The sequence below is a fragment of the Vulpes vulpes genome, chromosome 8 (genome assembly GCF_048418805.1).
Source record: "Vulpes vulpes isolate BD-2025 chromosome 8, VulVul3, whole genome shotgun sequence".
Lineage (NCBI taxonomy): Eukaryota > Metazoa > Chordata > Mammalia > Carnivora > Canidae > Vulpes > Vulpes vulpes.
Genome location: NC_132787.1, coordinates 92,855,113 through 92,872,473, shown reverse-complemented (window position 1 = coordinate 92,872,473; position 17,361 = coordinate 92,855,113). Strand labels below are relative to the sequence as shown.

Genomic DNA, 17,361 nt, shown 5'->3' with positions numbered 1-17,361 from the left:
TCTCCCTATGGTAACATCAACTTATGTGCAAACTTTTTTTTACATCAGATTGTCTTTGATTCAGAGACCGTTTCTTTACTTTCTCACTGGTTATTATGTGGCCACGTTCTAGGCAGTTTAAGTTTCTGGATAAGGGACCTTTGTAACATTTTATAGGGGAAATTTCATTCTCCCATACAGTATATTACTTCTGTAAAATACTGTCATTTTATCTTCCATTGTGATACTGACTCCTTACCTTTTCTTCTGTAATCAGGGTTACCAGAGCTGGAATTAGAAGCAATTGACAATCAGTTTGGACAGCCAGGAACAGGTGATCAGATTCCATGGGCAAATAATACAGTGACTGCTGTAAATCAGAATAAACCAGAAGAGTGAGTAATACATTTCATATTTTATAAAATATCAGATACTAACTTCTACAACAAAGAACTATTTTCATAAACTGAATTCCAACCTACATTGGTATTTTGTGATATAGGAGTGGAAGCAAATGTTAAATGAAAAAAAGGTGGAATGGAGGAAGACACCCAAGTTAAACAGATTTATTTACTGTGTGACTGCAAGGCTAATATGTATTGTAATTACCAAAAGATTGATATAGTGTTTGGCGGTTTTATTTTTCATCTCTTGTTTTACTGTGATTGATTACTATAAAATTTCTGAGACCTGTAGATGAATTGAGCTCAGTATAACAATTATTATAAAAGCTCTTGAGCTTTTAGTTCTATAATTTTGTGTTCAGTATTTTCTCTTTGGAGCAAAATGGTATAAGAAGGGAAGGTACTTTTTTTTTTTTTAAGATTTATTTATTTATGATAGACATAGAGAGAGAGAGAGAGGCAGAGACACAGGAGGGAGAAGCAGGCTCCCATGCCGGGAGCCCGATGTGGGACTCGATCCCGGGACTCCAGGATTGCGCCCTGGGCCAAAGGCAGGCACTAAACCGCTGAGCCACCCAGGGATCCCCGGGAAGGTACTTTTTACATCTACTCAGTGTCTCATCTTGATTAGAATTTAATTTCTTAAAGGACATAAGTAGCCCCATTCCAAAACATTAGAGACATCGCATGTATAGCAACCAAACTAGATAGTATCGAGTGTCGTTTCGAGGAGCTTTAACTATGCACACTATTCCCACTTACTTTCCCCAAAGAAGAAGCCTTATAATTATATAATTAAATTTGTATTATTATTATTTTCTATATATTTCTAAGTTATATGCATCAGTTGGTATCAGTTTGGATTAACTATGTATTTCCTCTATGTAATCAACAATTTTTTTGTTGCTTAATGCTGAGCATGTTTCATTTTCCTAGTTTGATTTCTTTTGTAAATGGCAATCAGATGTATGTTATCAGTACAATTTGATCATCTTTGAAAGTGAAGTATAAATAGAATAAATCTTACTATAGACTAGGTGGTTTTTTTCCTTGAGATTTTGACTGAGCTTTATTTTTTGCTTTTTTTTTTTTTTAAGATTTTATTTATTCGGGATCCCTGGGTGGCGCAGCGGTTTAGCGCCTGCCTTTGGCTCAGGGCGCAATCCTGGAGACCCGGGATTGAATCCCATGTCGGGCTCCCGGTGCATGGAGCCTGCTTCTCCCTCTGCCTATGTCTCTGCCTCTCTCTCTCTCTGTGACAATCATAAATAAATAAAAATTTAAAAAAAGATTTTATTTACTCATGAGACAGAGAGAGAGAGGGAGACAGAGACACAGGCAGAGGGAGAAGCAGGCTCCATGCAGGGAGCCCGACGTGGGACTCGATCCCGGGACTCCAGGATCAGGCCCTCGGCTGAACACGGCGCTAAACCGCTGAGCCACCCGGGCTGCCCTATTTTTGACTTTCATCAAGAATTCTTTTCCCTTTCTTAACTATGTTTAATTTTTCAAGCTATTTCTGTAAGCAAACAGGAAGAATATAGAAGCAAATTTCAGTGATTGACAAAGTAGTGAGAATATATTCTAGTTACATGCAGAACATTTATAAATTTCTGCACATAATATGGAACATTTCATTGTGTAAGAACTGATTAAAAAAACATCTCATCAGAGAATTTTTTAGAACAAAATTTGCATATATGTGTGTATCATATATATACATATATGTAAATTTTGTATTATTGAGATTGAATATTTATTTGCTATATCAGTCTTAAACTCTGTTATCTTTTGATTCTATAGCCAGTGTATTAGTTCACAATTAGATGAGCTCCTCTGTCCACCAACAACGGTAGAAGGAAGAAATGATGAGAAGGCTCTTCTTGAACAGCTAGTGTCCTTTCTCAGCGGCAAAGATGAAACTGAACTAGCTGAACTAGATAGAGCTCTGGGAATTGACAAACTCGTCCAGGTATTTATTAAAATTGGCATTGTTTAAATGATTCAATCCTGAGAGGCTAGAAAATTATTTTTAAACAAGATTTTTAAATATTGTTCTATGTGTGTTTAAGTAATTTTATAATTTATTCTTGTGAAAGTTATCAAAATATAGCAAATAATTAGTTTTTTAAACAACAACAAAAAAGGTCATTATAATTAGAAATAGTTAAAATTAGAAAGTCTTAGCCTTTCCTATGGACCAGAATCTTAGAGGCTCCCCCTAGAATAGAATCCAGATTTATATCATCACTTCTTATTCTAGGACTTAATTTATCCTTCATACATGCTAGACTTCAACCTGTATATTCCATAATACCCCAACTTCCAGGTATTTTTCACGCTGTGAGGTTGAAAAATCAATTTAGTGCCTCATGACCGTTTTTTTAAGTAGCAGACTAAAAGGTATCAGAATGCATAGCCCACAGAAAGGGGAAGTTATGTTTCATAAAACTCTCCTTTCTGTTACATACATATGTGTACACACAAACACACACAAACATACTAGGTCACAATTTAAATTAGATTTTTTTTTTTTTTACAATGAATGATAGTTAACAATTTTGAAAGCCATAGCTATGGCATTCTATTAGGCCAGCTATGAATTTTTTTCAAATAAGAGGACAGCATGAATTCTGTATTTGAGATAGAAAAATGCCTAACTAATCGCCCCTTTAATAATCTACTTCTCATGGTAAACAACTAAATATAAAGTTTGTTGACTCTTAGGCTTTGCAATGTGGTTCTTTTCAAACCTTTTAGCCGGTATTTTAACCATGTTTTTAATCTCTATTTTGAGATTTTTTTAGACATCTCCATTCATCTGTTGCTCCATTTCAAAAGTAACTTTCATAAGTGATTCCTTTAGGTAGCAAACTCCTAGAGAACTTCATTAATTCAGCATAGTATTTTATATAAAATGTTCTAGAGATAACATGTTCTCAGATCCAAGATTATAAGAAGCATGTTATTTATTGGCAATAATTTATTTGTAAAATATTCTGGCTTATTTCCCAACAGGGAGGTGGATTAGATGTCTTATCAGAGAGATTTCCACCACAACAAGCAACACCACCTTTAATGATGGAAGAAAGACCCAACCTTTATTCCCAGCCTTATTCTTCTCCTTCACCTACTGCCAATCTCTCTAGCCCTTTCCAAGGCATGGTCAGGCAAAAACCTTCACTGGGGACTATGCCTGTCCAAGTGACACCTCCCCGAGGCGCTTTTTCACCTGGCATGGGCATGCAGCCCCGGCAGACTCTGAACAGACCTCCAGCCGCACCCAACCAGCTGCGGCTTCAGCTTCAGCAGCGCTTGCAGGGGCAACAGCAGGTGAGTCCTCCAGGTTAGCAGGTGGCACTTGTAAAGACCTGTGCTAACTCTCACAGGGCTAACCACAGCCCATTGGCTAGAATAAAGGTGTCAAGAGGAACAAGTCCCACAACCTTTATGAAAGACTCAAATCATCCTTGGTCTGCTAGAATAAGATAAAGAAGTTCTTTCTTTCTTTCTTTCTTTCTTTCTTTCTTTCTTTCTTTCTTTCTTTCTTTCTTTCTTCTTTCTTTCTTTTTCTTTTCTTTCTTTTCTTTCTTAAAAAGATTTATTTATTCATTCATGAGGGGCACAGACTGAGAGAGAGGCAGAGACACAGGCAGAGGGAGAAGCAGGATCCTCATAGGGAGCCCAATATGGGGCTCGATCCTGGTTCCCAGGATCACAACCTAAGCCGAAGGCACACGCTCAACTGCTGAGCCACCCAGGTGTCCCTAAAGGAGACTTTCATTCAGTTAAAGACAGCTAGCTCATAACAAAGTACCTTGAGACTCAAAATTTAAAAGCATTTTAATTTTGTTTTTTGAGATAAAAAATATTTAGGATGAACATCATATTATTATTAAATTAACAAAGAGAAATATATAGCTTAATTTATAAAGTAGAGCATCAGGAGATACTGTTATAATTTTTGTAACAGAAAATGAAATTCGTGTTGTTTGAAGTTGGAGTGATTGATGCTTAGTGATATTATATTAGGAGAATGGAGGAAAGGATAGTTTGGGGGTCCTAGGGAGTTGAGTGACTTAAATCTCTCTCATGACAGGTAATGAGTGGGTATGATGGCACAAATATTTAAGATTTATATGCAGCAAATACAGAAATAAGCATCAAGAACCAAAAAACGAATGATTAAAAGTATTATCTCTGCAGGGGGGCACCTGGGTGGCTCAGTGGTTGAGCATCTGCCTTTGGCTCAGGTTGAGATCCCAGGATCCTGGGATGGAGTCCTGCATCAGACTCCTGGCAGGAAATCTGCTCCTCCCTCTGCCTATGTTGCTGACTCTCTCTGTGTCTCTCATGAACAAGTAAATAAAAAATCTTTAAAAAAAAATAAAGTATTTAAAGCAATTTCATAGAGAGTTACAAATTCAGGAAAGAAGAGAAAGAACAAAATTATATTAGAAAGGCAATATATATAACATTATAAGAGCTCTGATTTCAAGTCCTAGTTCTAACCTTACCTTATGTGGTTTCACAGTCAGATTATTTACCCTTTTAAAGCCTCTAATTTCTGATCATATCCATAAAAGAAGCTCAATAAATAATTCCTCTACCTCCCAGGTGATGTGTGGAATAAGATAGGACATATAAAGATCCTGGTGCACTTCCAGGCATGCAGTAACACTTAATAAATACTACCTATTATTATGAAATTATATTCAATAAATAATATAAAATGAGTTTCTATTCCACTTAAAAAGAAGATGAAAAGGAGAGATAAGATAGGAAAAAATTGTTAATGGTAGAATAACAGAGAAAGGAATAATTTCTAAAATGCTGGGGTGGAATAAAAAACTCAGAAAGGAATAAAGGGAAGAGAAGGAAGAAAAGAGAAACAAAGAAAGGAAATAGTAATATGAGTATTAGTTGAAGGTAAACTACTCGTTATAACTTGGGATTCATTATTCTCAGTAGAGAGAATAAGAAATTCTTCTAGTTCACAAAACATAGTGTTTACAAAACATATTGAGGGAGACTATACTAAGAACCATACAAAGAATAAAACATACAGGCAACTCTTAGAATTTACAGTCAGCTTGTGGTATTTCAAACATACACACCTGAGAAATTCAATAACAGTGCGAGTCCTAAGTGATTAAGGGCTAACCTAAAAAGTAAAAGAAAACCTGGATGTGTTGATTTTCTCATTTTACAGGATAGAGTCAGTAAATATTTATTGAGCAAGGCCAGATCAACAGTCTAGGTCAGATTTGTGAATGGGTGAAATAATCATTCACACATATTTTGGGAAAAAATTGCTTTTACTTTGATTTCTTCCTAAAGTAGCTGATAAGCAGAGGAGCAATGCAAAGGATACACATGTAATAAGGATGCAAATAGGTAAGTGTGGTTCCCTGTTGCTACCTGTAAATATTATGGAGGCATGTCCAAGCTTGGTGGCCTTAGTAGCCCAACATTGAAATATCCATCAAGTCAGAGAAATACAAAATTTGAGGCACACTAACACAAAAGTTTAAGCCTCCAAATATGTCAGTACACAAAACAACTTACACTGCCATGTAAGACAGAGTCTCATTGTCCGGACCTACTTTTTGGGTGCTAGACTGTAAGTTCTTCTAACAGTGGGGCCCTCAGTCCACAGTTGCTCTTGCTTTGCAGATGCTTGGAGTCTTCTGTGTGTGTTCACTTAAAGGCACTCTGTGAGAAGGTCTGGCCAAAGCTTATGTCAGTCAGTATTTCAGTTAAGATGCTTTCAGTCACAAGGAAAGAAAAAAGATCCATTCAAAGTAGTAAAGCCATTTTATGTTATGTTATTTTTATTTTTATTTTTGTTTTTTAAGGATTTTATTCATGAGAGACACAGAAAGAGAGAGTCAGAGGCATAGGCATAGGCATAGGCTCCCCTGTGGGAAGCCTGATGCGGGACTTAATCCCAGGACCCCAGCATCACACCCTGAGCCAAAAGCAGATGCTCAACCACTAAGCCACCCAGGTGCCCCAGTAAAACCATTTTTAAAAAGTATTTTGACTCAGATAATGAGAAGATAGAAATCAAAGAGGTCAAGGTATGGTTACCTCAGAGGCTCCGGAATGTTATCAGGGACCTAGGTTCTTTCTATCTTTTTACTCTGTAATCCTTGGCAGCTAGAAAAATGGGTCTCATGATTACAAATATCACATGGAAACAAAACTAACAGGAAAGGGGGAAAGTCTTTCCTACGCATCTTTTCTCAAAAGCTAAGAAACTATTTCCATGGTCTTGTCCTTCTCTACTTCCTACTGCTCCAAAAAAAGAAAATGGACCAAAAAAATTTTTTTTAATTTCACACATCTGGCTAGTCAGAACAGAATCATACATACACCTTTAACCAACTGCTAACAAGGATTGGCTTAGAGTACATACGTTACCCCTTGAGATGTGTGCTTTGGGACAATCAGCTGAACAAAATCCTATTCTGTCATTGAGGAAAAAGAAGAGGGTAAATGTCTGTAGGCTGGCAATAACAATACCTGATAAAGGAATTAAAGTTTAAATATATCATTGGCACACTAAAAATTAAGTGATTTTGAAATACAGTAAGCAAACATGACAAAATAATTGTATATAGACAATACAAATGCTTATGTAGAAAATCCAAGAATATCTATAGGGAACTTAGAATCAATAGAGAAGTTCAGCAGTGTTTCTAGGGGAAAAAATAAGAAATAAAATTTAATAACAATCCTTTTCACGAACAACAACCAATTAGGAAATATAATTTCAAAATATGTTATCTCAATTTATAAGACTTAGAAAATTATAAATCATAATTGAAAGTCAAAAAAAGATCCAAGTAAAGATACCAGTGAATGGAAAGATTTTTCATAAAGATGTCAATTGTTCTGAAAATAATTAAATTCAGTAGAATTCCAATCAGAATCTCAACATGAAATTTAACAAATAAATGCTAACTTTATTTTTAAAGCATGAATACAATATTAAAGAATAATGAGGATGAACTTGCCTTATCAGATACCCAAATTTAAAACCAAGCCTTAGAAATTAAAACAATGTGGAATTGGCATAGGCTAGACAATTCGACCATTTGAAACATAATAGAGAACCCAGAGACACACCCAGACATATATAAAGACTTAATAAGGTACAGAGGTGACAATCAGTGGAGAAAGAATGGCATGTATAATAAATACTAGTACATTTGGCTGTCCATCAGAGGAAAAAATTAGATTCCTTATCTCATACCATACACAAAAATAAATTCTAGATATTTTGATGATCTAAATGTGAATATGAGAAGATTACTGTGGCCCTTTAAAAAGGGGCATAAGGGAAGAGGTTGATGTTTGCCTTAAAATTTAAAACTTAGTAGATAAAAGATACCATAAACAAGATTAAAAGACAAACCATAGATAGACTCAGGGAAGATATTTGCAACTCTGTAAAACTGACAAAGGATAACTATCCAGAATACATCAGATTCATAACATGGTGTTCGTAATAACTTTCCTTGCTAGATTGGTATCAGCTGTTTAGTTGTTGGTCATATCCTTTCATTCCTCCTTCCCTCTTGCCAAACACAGATCTAAAGCATCTCATAGGCAGGAATTTAGGACAGTGCTGATGACTTGAAAAAAAGGCACCAACTACATCATAGTCTTTCTTTTTAATGGATTTTAAGAAGTTCAGTTTAAAAACATTTCTTCACCTTAGGTATATCTCATTGACTGGAATGTGGTACACAAAAAATAAAAAGATCCTAAGATATCTTTTAAAGATTTTATTTATTTATTCTTGAGAGACACCCAGAGAGAGGCAGAGACATAGGCAGAGGGAGAAGCAGACTTCCTGCGGGGAGCCCAATGTGGGACTCAATCCCAAGACCCCAGGATCACAACCTGAGCCAAAGGCAGATGCTCAACCATTGAGCCACCCAGGTGCCCAAGATTCTAAGATTTTAAATTTGATTATACAGTTATGAATAATCCCCAGTTGGGGAACGGGGTAAGGAAAACACCCTAGGAAACTAATTCTAGTTATGGGGGCTTTCCCATTCATTTAAGAATGTTTAACAACATCCCTGACCTTTACCCATAAGATACCAGTAGCAACTTTTCTCCAAGTTGTGACAGCCAAAAGTGGCTTCAGACATTGCTAAATTTCTCTTGTGGGGCAGAATCATCCCTGGTTCAGAACCTCTAGGCTAGATAATTATCTTTTGGGTTTCCTGTGGAAGCACTTCTGGCACTGAAAAAAAATCCATTTAGCAGACAAAATGTCAGCCATCTTAAACACAGTGTGTGTGTTTTATATGTGTAGGCTGAGTTTCTAGTGTTCCACTGGACACAAGCCCCACATTTCCTCTTATAATGCAAGCCTTTTGACCTAGACCTTATAGACTTTTGAATTTCTGTCCCCAGCTCTGAGGATTCCTGACCTCTCTTCTCCCACTGACCAAAAGTCAAGATTTCCAAGGAGTTAAAGGATACAGTGATCCTTTTGGGAAGACTTCCTTGGAAGAATAGAGCTTGATCTGCTTGCTAGATAATGGGTAGCATTTTAGTAATCAAAGAGGCAGGTCAGAATGAGATAACTGTACACAGTGTTAGGTTGTACACAGAGTGAGAGGAGAGGAAAAGGAAAAGAATTATTTTAAGAGCATAAATAGATCCATTTTTTTTAATGGAAAGTGCTTGTAGATTACTGGTATTTAGAATAATTTCTTCTTCTAAAAATAGCTTGTTTGTTTTCTGAGGTTGTGATTTATTTCCTAAGGTTATTTTCTCATTTTTACTACTTCTCAAGCATCTTTCCTCTGTCCTCACCCATTTCATTAACACATCATCTCACAATTTAAAGAATATATAAAGTTGTAAGTTTGGAAACCCAACTCCCGCTCCCCTGGCAATGTTAACTTCTCTTTATCGCTATGTTTAATGTATTTTCCCCTGTCTGCATTGCCTTGTCTTCTGTTTATAGACTTGCTGTACTTTCTGCCTCAAGTTAGCTCTATCATCCTTCTTGCCACCCGGCAGTCTCACCTTTCAAGTCCCATTGAGCACACTCGTGTTCTTGGTTGTGAATGTCTCTGGAAATGCAAGTATAACACTTCTTGGTGGCGCCCTTCTGTATTGGCCTCTGACACTGAACAGAAATTCCCAGAGGACAGAGATTTGCTCACCTCTGTAGCCTTCAAACTTTATGTAGTATCTTGCATACCCTTAATTTTTTGATAAATCTTTGTAAAATTAATGGCTTTTTTAAACTACTGTCTGTGGTCTGTAGAATTTAAGAAGTACGTAGATTTTTTTTACTTAAGAATCCCTTTGACTTTTAAAACTATAATGTTCGGGATCCCTGGGTGGCTCAGTGGTTTAGCGCCTGCCTTCGGCCCAGGGCGTGATCCTGGAGACCCAGGATCAAGTCCACATCGGGCTCTCTGCATGGAGCCTGCTTCTCCCTCTGCCTGTCTCTGCCTGCCTCTCTCTCTCTCTGTCTCTCTCTCTCTCTCTCTCATGAATAAATAAGTAAAATCTTTAAAAAGTAAATAAAATAAAAATTAAAACTATAATGTTTGTATCTCCATTTTTAAGGTGATTCCAAATGTTTTTATCCTATGCCACAAATGCCTGAAACTTTTCATTTTTATGTTTATATTACAGTGAGCTTTTCCTGCCAAAATTGCTTGCTTTCTGATCTAACGGGAGTCAGAAAATTAATGAAACCAGAATTAAGAATTGAGCTGTTTAGAGATGGAAGATTTAATCACTGTTCACAGCAGTTTGGATTCTCTTATAAAACTTTCAGTCTTTCTAGTTTATATCTCATATTAAAATATATTAAATATACTAAAATATAAAATATGTTAAAATATATGGATAGTATTTAACATTTTATCTTATAAAGTACCATATAAACACAAAATAGTGTTGATATTGTTTTTATTATCTCTCTGAACAGTTTATTCACATCAATTTATTGAGCAAGAAATTCTGTAAGCTATAGAGTGTTTATCAGGAAATATCACTTCTCACGTTGTTTGTTTTATTACCTGATGAAGTTAAGGCATGCCTATGATCTGGAACCCTAAGCTTGATACAGACACCATCTTCCAAACTAGTGTTCCATACAAGATTGTATTTATCTAGGAGATAAATATTAATGGCTAGATGTCAGGAAAAAAGGGCTCATGAAAACAAGTTGCATAGCATATCCCCTTCTTGAAGATCCACAGTGTGCTTTGGCCAATTAAAGGCTCAGAATTACTGCAGTAAAGAAATCTGTTTCACCTTGTGTAACCCATCATTTCCAATACTTAATACAGCACAGCATGCTATTTTCCTGGCACATCTATTAATATCCTGCAGAACAGTGTTCTTTAGAACACCAATTTGGGAAGTGCTGGTCTGAAGTAATTACTTCTTCTAGTTAAATAAATAGCCTATTTTCTCAAACCATTTGTTACTTACATAATTCTCTCCAGCGAATAAAATCATGTTGGATTTCCCCAAATATGTACTCATCTGACAGCTTCCAAGTGAGAAGTACCTCAACTTTTCCATTCATCTTCCAGACCTTTGTAGAATGTGCCCTATTGTGTACTTACTTTTATATTCACAATAGTTTAAGATGTGGGGCTGATGTTTCTTTTCTCGCCATTATTGTATTTATCTGAAATAACTGAGTATTAACATGATTTTAAGAGTATGATATGTGGGGGTGCCAGAGTGGCTCAGTCGGTTAAGTGTCCGATTCTTGATCTCAGCCCAGGTCTTATTCTTAGGGTCATGGGTTCAAGCTCCATGTTGGGGTTGATGCTTGGTGTGGAACCTACCTAAAAAAATAAAAAATAAAAGTACAATATATGTATGTACATGTGTATATACCTGTATGCATATGCACACACACACACACACATATATATATGCACATGTGTATGGATTCTGCTTTTAAATGCTCTGTCCTATTTCGTATTCTGTAGGCAGGAAATATTTGAGAAGTGTTAGGAACTGCTAACCTTTTGGCAAATAAACATGGGAAATAATAAACCTGTAATACTAAAACTTGTTAATAATTAGTAAAAAGTTTGTGTTACTCTATAAGAGCCAAAGTATATGTTTATATGTAGAAATATGATATCCCATTTTTCCTTTTTTCTTTAGTTGATCCACCAAAATCGCCAAGCTATCTTGAACCAGTTTGCAGCAAACGCTCCTGTTGGCATCAATATGAGATCAGGCATGCAGCAGCAAATTACACCTCAGGTAATATGAGAAAACCAGACATTGTTAGTACTTCTCTAACCCAAGTTGTGTTTCTTAAAGTGTTGACTTGAGTTTCCAAAATGGTCTGTGAATTGATCTTCTAAGGTAGTAACACAGCTCTTTTTTAGAATGAATTTATAATCAACTTGTGATACCCCTTCCTGATATTTGATCTAAAGCCAAGGGTCCTTTTCATTTTATTGGTATTGTTGTCATTGCTATTAGATACCAGGTGAATCAGTATAATACTCTTACTGCTATCCTGAAAAGGACCAGTAATAAGATGCCTAGGTAAGAAACTATGTGAATGGTACCTGAAACCTGATCAAAACCCAGTCACATTGCTGAGTTATCTTAACTACCTTGTGTTCTCTCCTCAGTCTGAGCAACAGTATTGTCTGTTTTTTATATATTTTAACAAACCTTGTACATGAACCCAGGGCCATTGGAACTTTTTTTTTTTAAGATTTTATTTATTTATTCATGAGAGACACACAGAGAAAGGCAGAGACATAAGCAGAGGGAGAAGCAGGCTCCCTGTGGGGAGCCTAATATGGAACTCAATTCCAGGGCCCCGGAACCACAACCTGAGCCAAGGGCAGACGTTCAACCACTGAGCCACCCAGGCGCCACCCCCCTTGAACTTTAAACATAAAAAACTGGGTAGCCTTCTAAGACTTGTCTAATACTCACTCCCTGCTTAATTTCTACACATAGCTCAGTATTTTTGCTTCAACCACTTTTTCATGTTTTCTTAACTAAGGTGACACAGAAATTTGAGAGATGAGGAATTTTAGACAGGACTCACAAAAAACTTTTCTTTTCTCCATAAAATGTACCTAGATGGATTCGAGGCAAATACAGGAAGCCAACTGTAACCAAAAGGATAAATATTGACAGAAACTACTGTTAATGGGACACCTCCGTGGCTCATCGGTTAAGCATACAGCTCTTGGTTTCAGCTCAGGTCATGATCTTGGAGTCCTGGGATTGAGCCCCATGTTAGGCTTCTCTCTCCCTTTCCTAGCCCCACTCCCGCTTGCTCTCTCTCTTTCTAAAGAAAAGAAAAAAGCGAAATGAAACTACTGTTAAGCAGCAGATATTGGCATCTTCATGGATCCATACTTGGGTTTCCCTGTCTTAAAAATCTCTGTGATTGGCTCATGCAAGGGAAATTAGGTCATAAGGAAACAAGACCTCACTTTTGTCATTCATATAAAGATGATTTCTATTAAAAAGTTATATGTCACATTTTCGTTTAGATTGGACTATATCTACTTGGCAAGTATAATTTTAAAGGAGCTATATACTTTGATCAGTTCCTCAATCTGAATTGAAATTTTCTGAGAAAGGCTTTATTGATACGCCATGTTGCTTTACAAGTTACACCAAAAAGTGATTGTAATCTAATTTTACTGCCGCTTTTGTCATTCCTAGTATTTTAGCTATTAAAACACATACTCTAATGCCTGGAGTAGTCTTTACTGCAACAATGATATAAAAATAGATGGTTCCGGGGCCCCTGGGTAGCTCAGTCATTTAAGCATCTGACTCAGGTCATGATCTCAGGGTTATGGGATCAAGCCCTGTATCTAGCCGTGCACTTAGCAGGGAGTCTGCTTCTCTCCCTCTCTTTCCCTCTCCCTCTGCCCGTCCCCTTGCTCATGCTCTCTCTCTCTCTAAAATAAATCTTTTTTAAAAAAAATAGCTGGTTCCATTTATTTCTGTTTATTATTTTGTTTATAATTATTTTTTCAAGTAACAATTTGTTTGGCATTGGATCCTGGATTTCTGATTCTTCCTTTTTAAATGGTATTTGTAGGTTTTCTAATTGTGAAGATAATGCGTGTTCATTATCAATGATTTGGAAAATGCAGGAAAGTATATTGAAGAAAATTAAGATCAACTATAATCACATTTTATTCATTTAAGTAAAGTGGAATCAATGATATCAATGAGAAAAGGGGGAAACTAAGAAACAGTAAATTTTGGGGAAATGAAAAAAAAGTCTCCTAACAACCTAATGTCCAATAAGATTGAAGTCATAGTGATAATTGCTACGTATTTTGTTGCCCCAAGCTACTAGGCTTTATCCTGTAAGCTTTCCAAAATAGGTGGCAATGATAACAATATTAATAAGTGAGGATTTATTTTCTCCTTTGCAGCCACCCCTGAATGCCCAAATGTTGGCACAACGCCAGCGGGAGTTGTACAGCCAGCAGCACCGACAGAGACAGCTAATTCAGCAGCAAAGAGCCATGCTGATGAGGCAGCAAAGCTTTGGGAACAACCTCCCTCCCTCATCTGGACTGCCAGTTCAAATGGGGAACCCCCGTCTTCCTCAGGGTGCTCCACAGCAATTTCCCTACCCACCAAGCTATGGTACAAACCCAGGAACCCCACCTGCTTCAACCAGCCCATTTTCACAACTGGCGGCAAATCCTGAGTCAACCTTGGCCAACCGCAACAGCATGGTGAACAGAGGCATGGCAGGAAACATGGGAGGACAATTTGGCACTGGAATCAATCCTCAGATGCAGCAAAATGTCTTCCAGTATCCAGGATCAGGTATGAGGATTGCACTCTGTCCTCCATCATAAGTATACAGGTTTGTGTGTGTCTTAGTGCACTAACAGTGAGGCAATATACCGAAGAGAAAAGATGCTGTCATGGGAGTCAGGAGATAGGGCTCCAGACTCCTCTCTTGCCAGTTAATGGGTAAGTGGTCTGAGGCTTACCACTCACTGATAGCTGAGATGATTAATTAGAAAATCTATAAGGACTTGTCTGATTCTAAAGTTTTGAGCATTTTATCTACAGAGTATATTCTCTTACTTTCTTACTTTCTGTCATAGATCCCTATAAGAATCTCATGAAAGTCCACTTCAGACAATGGGTTGAAGTACATTAACTCAAAATGTGCATACAGTTTTTTCATTATGTTGGACACTTTGTTTTCGATAGTTAATATAGGGATAAACCAGCTTTACAGAGTCTCAGCACTCCTACCTGCTTAAGTTGTAAGCTATTCCTCTGCAATATCAGGAACTTCTGGCTTCCAGAGGTTGTTTTTCTTTTTAATCTTTTGTTTGCGTTGTCTCTCTTCCATTTTCTTTGTCCTAGGTGATGATATCCTTTTAAATTTTGCTTCTATCACTTTCAGATTTTAATGGGTAGTGATAATAAAGTACATTTGATTAATCCATGATGTTTAATCAAATTTTGTTGCAAAATTAATGGCTGATTCCTGGGGGGAAAATTGAAATAAATCCCTTCATTTTATAAGTCAAAGAAAAAGCAAATTACAAGACTGCCTAAAAACGAATTTCCATGAGAAGCCTGCTATTTGACTTAAATAAAATGTTGAGGTTATATAGAGATTTTTTACATAGCAATACACTTATCAACTTTGACAGCCAAATCAATTTAGACTTTCATTCTGGTGGCAACAAGTGCTAAAATCTTTGACTATTAAATTAAGTTATCTAGGGAGACTTGTGTCAGACAGCACCAGAATTCTCTAAGACCTTTTACACAAAATTATGTCAATCAGTTCCTTTGTCCTCAAGACAATGAAGTCATCTTTGGCTGGTTTATATCACTGACTCTATCTGTATGGCAAGAAAAGGGTTATAAATCCATATTGTAATTATAATATTGTCTGAACCTTTTGAAGGCCACTTTCATGTGTCTTACGATTTTCTGTATGCAGAGAACTTGACAAGGCTTTTTCACTTTATTCTAGCCTGCAGAAGTACTTCCTCCAAAATTAGAATACTTATTTAGTTACCTGGTTCTCTGTTCCTCTTCCAAAATGGCAACTTAGCCCAGACAGCAGATATAATCTTAGTAGCATTCAGAATATTGATTACAGAGGCTTAAATCAAAAGGTTTATCTCATTCATTGGCAAAAAAGAAGTAGCTGTGAGTAAGCCAAACATTAGTAAATTGCCCAAGGATTCTTTTCTCTTAAAAAAATAAAAATAAAAACAATACTTCTGTCCATTTTCAGTCATGTTCTTCAACACCTCTTCTCTGGAGAGCCAAGAATTTCCTGTCCTGCGCTTGTTTCTTGACAAAGCCACCTAGAAAAGTAGTACTTCAGAACCCGATTTCCAGTGGAGTTGACAAGATTTCTTTCAGAGTTGTGGGTCTAGTCTTTGATCTGTTGCCATGTCAGTGTACACAATGATTGAGATCATGAGTGGGTGGAGCTTACTTCTTCTCTAGGCAGCATAACTGGATGTGTTGCTACCCATAGTATGCACTCGATCTGGTACCTGGATTTTTCTTCTAGTCCAAATTTAGATTAACAGAAAATACTTTTCACAAAATAAGAATTCATCATTGATGAAGTCAGCATTCCTATTACAAACAAAACCTAGAAGCTGGGTGCAATGAAAAGAGTAATTGTTTCATCCAGTTGCAAATTGAAATAAAATGACAGAGCTTGTAGTTCTTCCATGAACTACATCAAAATAATAGGGGGAGAAGTTGTCAGTTTTTCTGGAGAGCAAAAGAACATTTAAAGAGGCAGTGTTGGGGATCCCTGGGTGGCTCAGCGGTTTGGCACCTGCCTTCTACTCAGGGTGTGATCTTGGGGTCCCGGGATCGAGTCCCACGTCGGGCTCCCTGCATGGATCCTGCTTCTGTCTTTGCCTCTCTCTCTCTGTCTCTCTCATGAATAAATAAATAAAGTCTTTTAAAAAATTAAAAAATAAAAATAAAGAGGCAGTGTTTTTAAGTTCTTCCATTAATCTAAGTTATAAACTCATTCCAACATTATCAACAACCTGGTAGAAAACCTCAAGACCAGGTTTCTGTCAGTACAAATTCAAGTTCTGGAGAAGTTTCAACTTTTGTAAATGAAGTTTTACTGTAACACAGTCATCCTCATTAGTTGATGTATTGTCATGTGAGGTTGGCTTCATACATGGAGTTCGGTTGTACTAGAAACCTTATGGTCTGCAGAATCAGAAATAATTGCTATCTGGCCCTTTCCACAAAAAATTTGTTGTGTTAATTGATCATAGTAAAACCAAAGGTTGAATTTATTAACTTAGCTTTAGTCCTTTGCTTTGGCATCTTTTAGCTTAGTAGAGGCCCAAAGTAAATGAAACATGTAGGTAATAGTAATGGCAGTTTGCTTTCTTTTATTTCTGAAGACCAAAACTTTTTCTAGATTATCAGGCCATAATGATGAGTGCACATGAACAGAATTAGACGTTTAAACTTGTTTTAGAGATGCCTGAGTGGCTCAGCAGTTAAGCACGTCTGCCTTTGGCTCAGGGCGTGATCCTGGAGTCCCGGGGTTGAGTCCAGCATTGAGCTCCCTGCATGGGGCCTGCATCTCCCTCTGCCTATGTCTCTGCCTCTCTTTCTGTATGTCTCATGAAATAAATGAAATCTTTAAAAAAATAATAATAAAATTTATTTTATACCAAGGTGATATTTAAAGTATATATGATGGAAATTTTTACAAAATTTTGTACCCATTTCATGAATTTCTTTTTTTTTTTTTAATTTTTATTTATTTATGATAGTCACACACAGAGAGAGAGAGAGAGAGAGGCAGAGACATAGGCAGAGGGAGAAGCAGGCTCCATGCACTGGGAGCCCGACAGGGGATTCGATCCCGGGTCTCTAGGATCGCGCCCTGGGCCAAAGGCAGGAGCTAAACCGCTGCGCCACCCAGGGA

General features: G+C 36.9%; 1 protein-coding gene across 22 annotated transcripts in view; it reads left to right on the top strand.

The window, feature by feature from the left end:
- NCOA1 (nuclear receptor coactivator 1) overlaps positions 1 to 17,361 on the top strand; it is a 241,938-nt gene that overhangs the window by 201,814 nt on the left and 22,763 nt on the right. For all 22 annotated transcript variants that reach the window (XM_025983969.2, XM_025983974.2, XM_025983972.2 and 19 more), the window contains 5 exons: positions 257 to 374; positions 2,187 to 2,355; positions 3,402 to 3,716; positions 11,562 to 11,663; positions 13,829 to 14,231. In XM_025983969.2, coding sequence (XP_025839754.2) covers positions 257 to 374; positions 2,187 to 2,355; positions 3,402 to 3,716; positions 11,562 to 11,663; positions 13,829 to 14,231 — 1,107 coding nt within the window. The remainder of the gene's footprint in view (positions 1 to 256; positions 375 to 2,186; positions 2,356 to 3,401; positions 3,717 to 11,561; positions 11,664 to 13,828; positions 14,232 to 17,361) is intronic.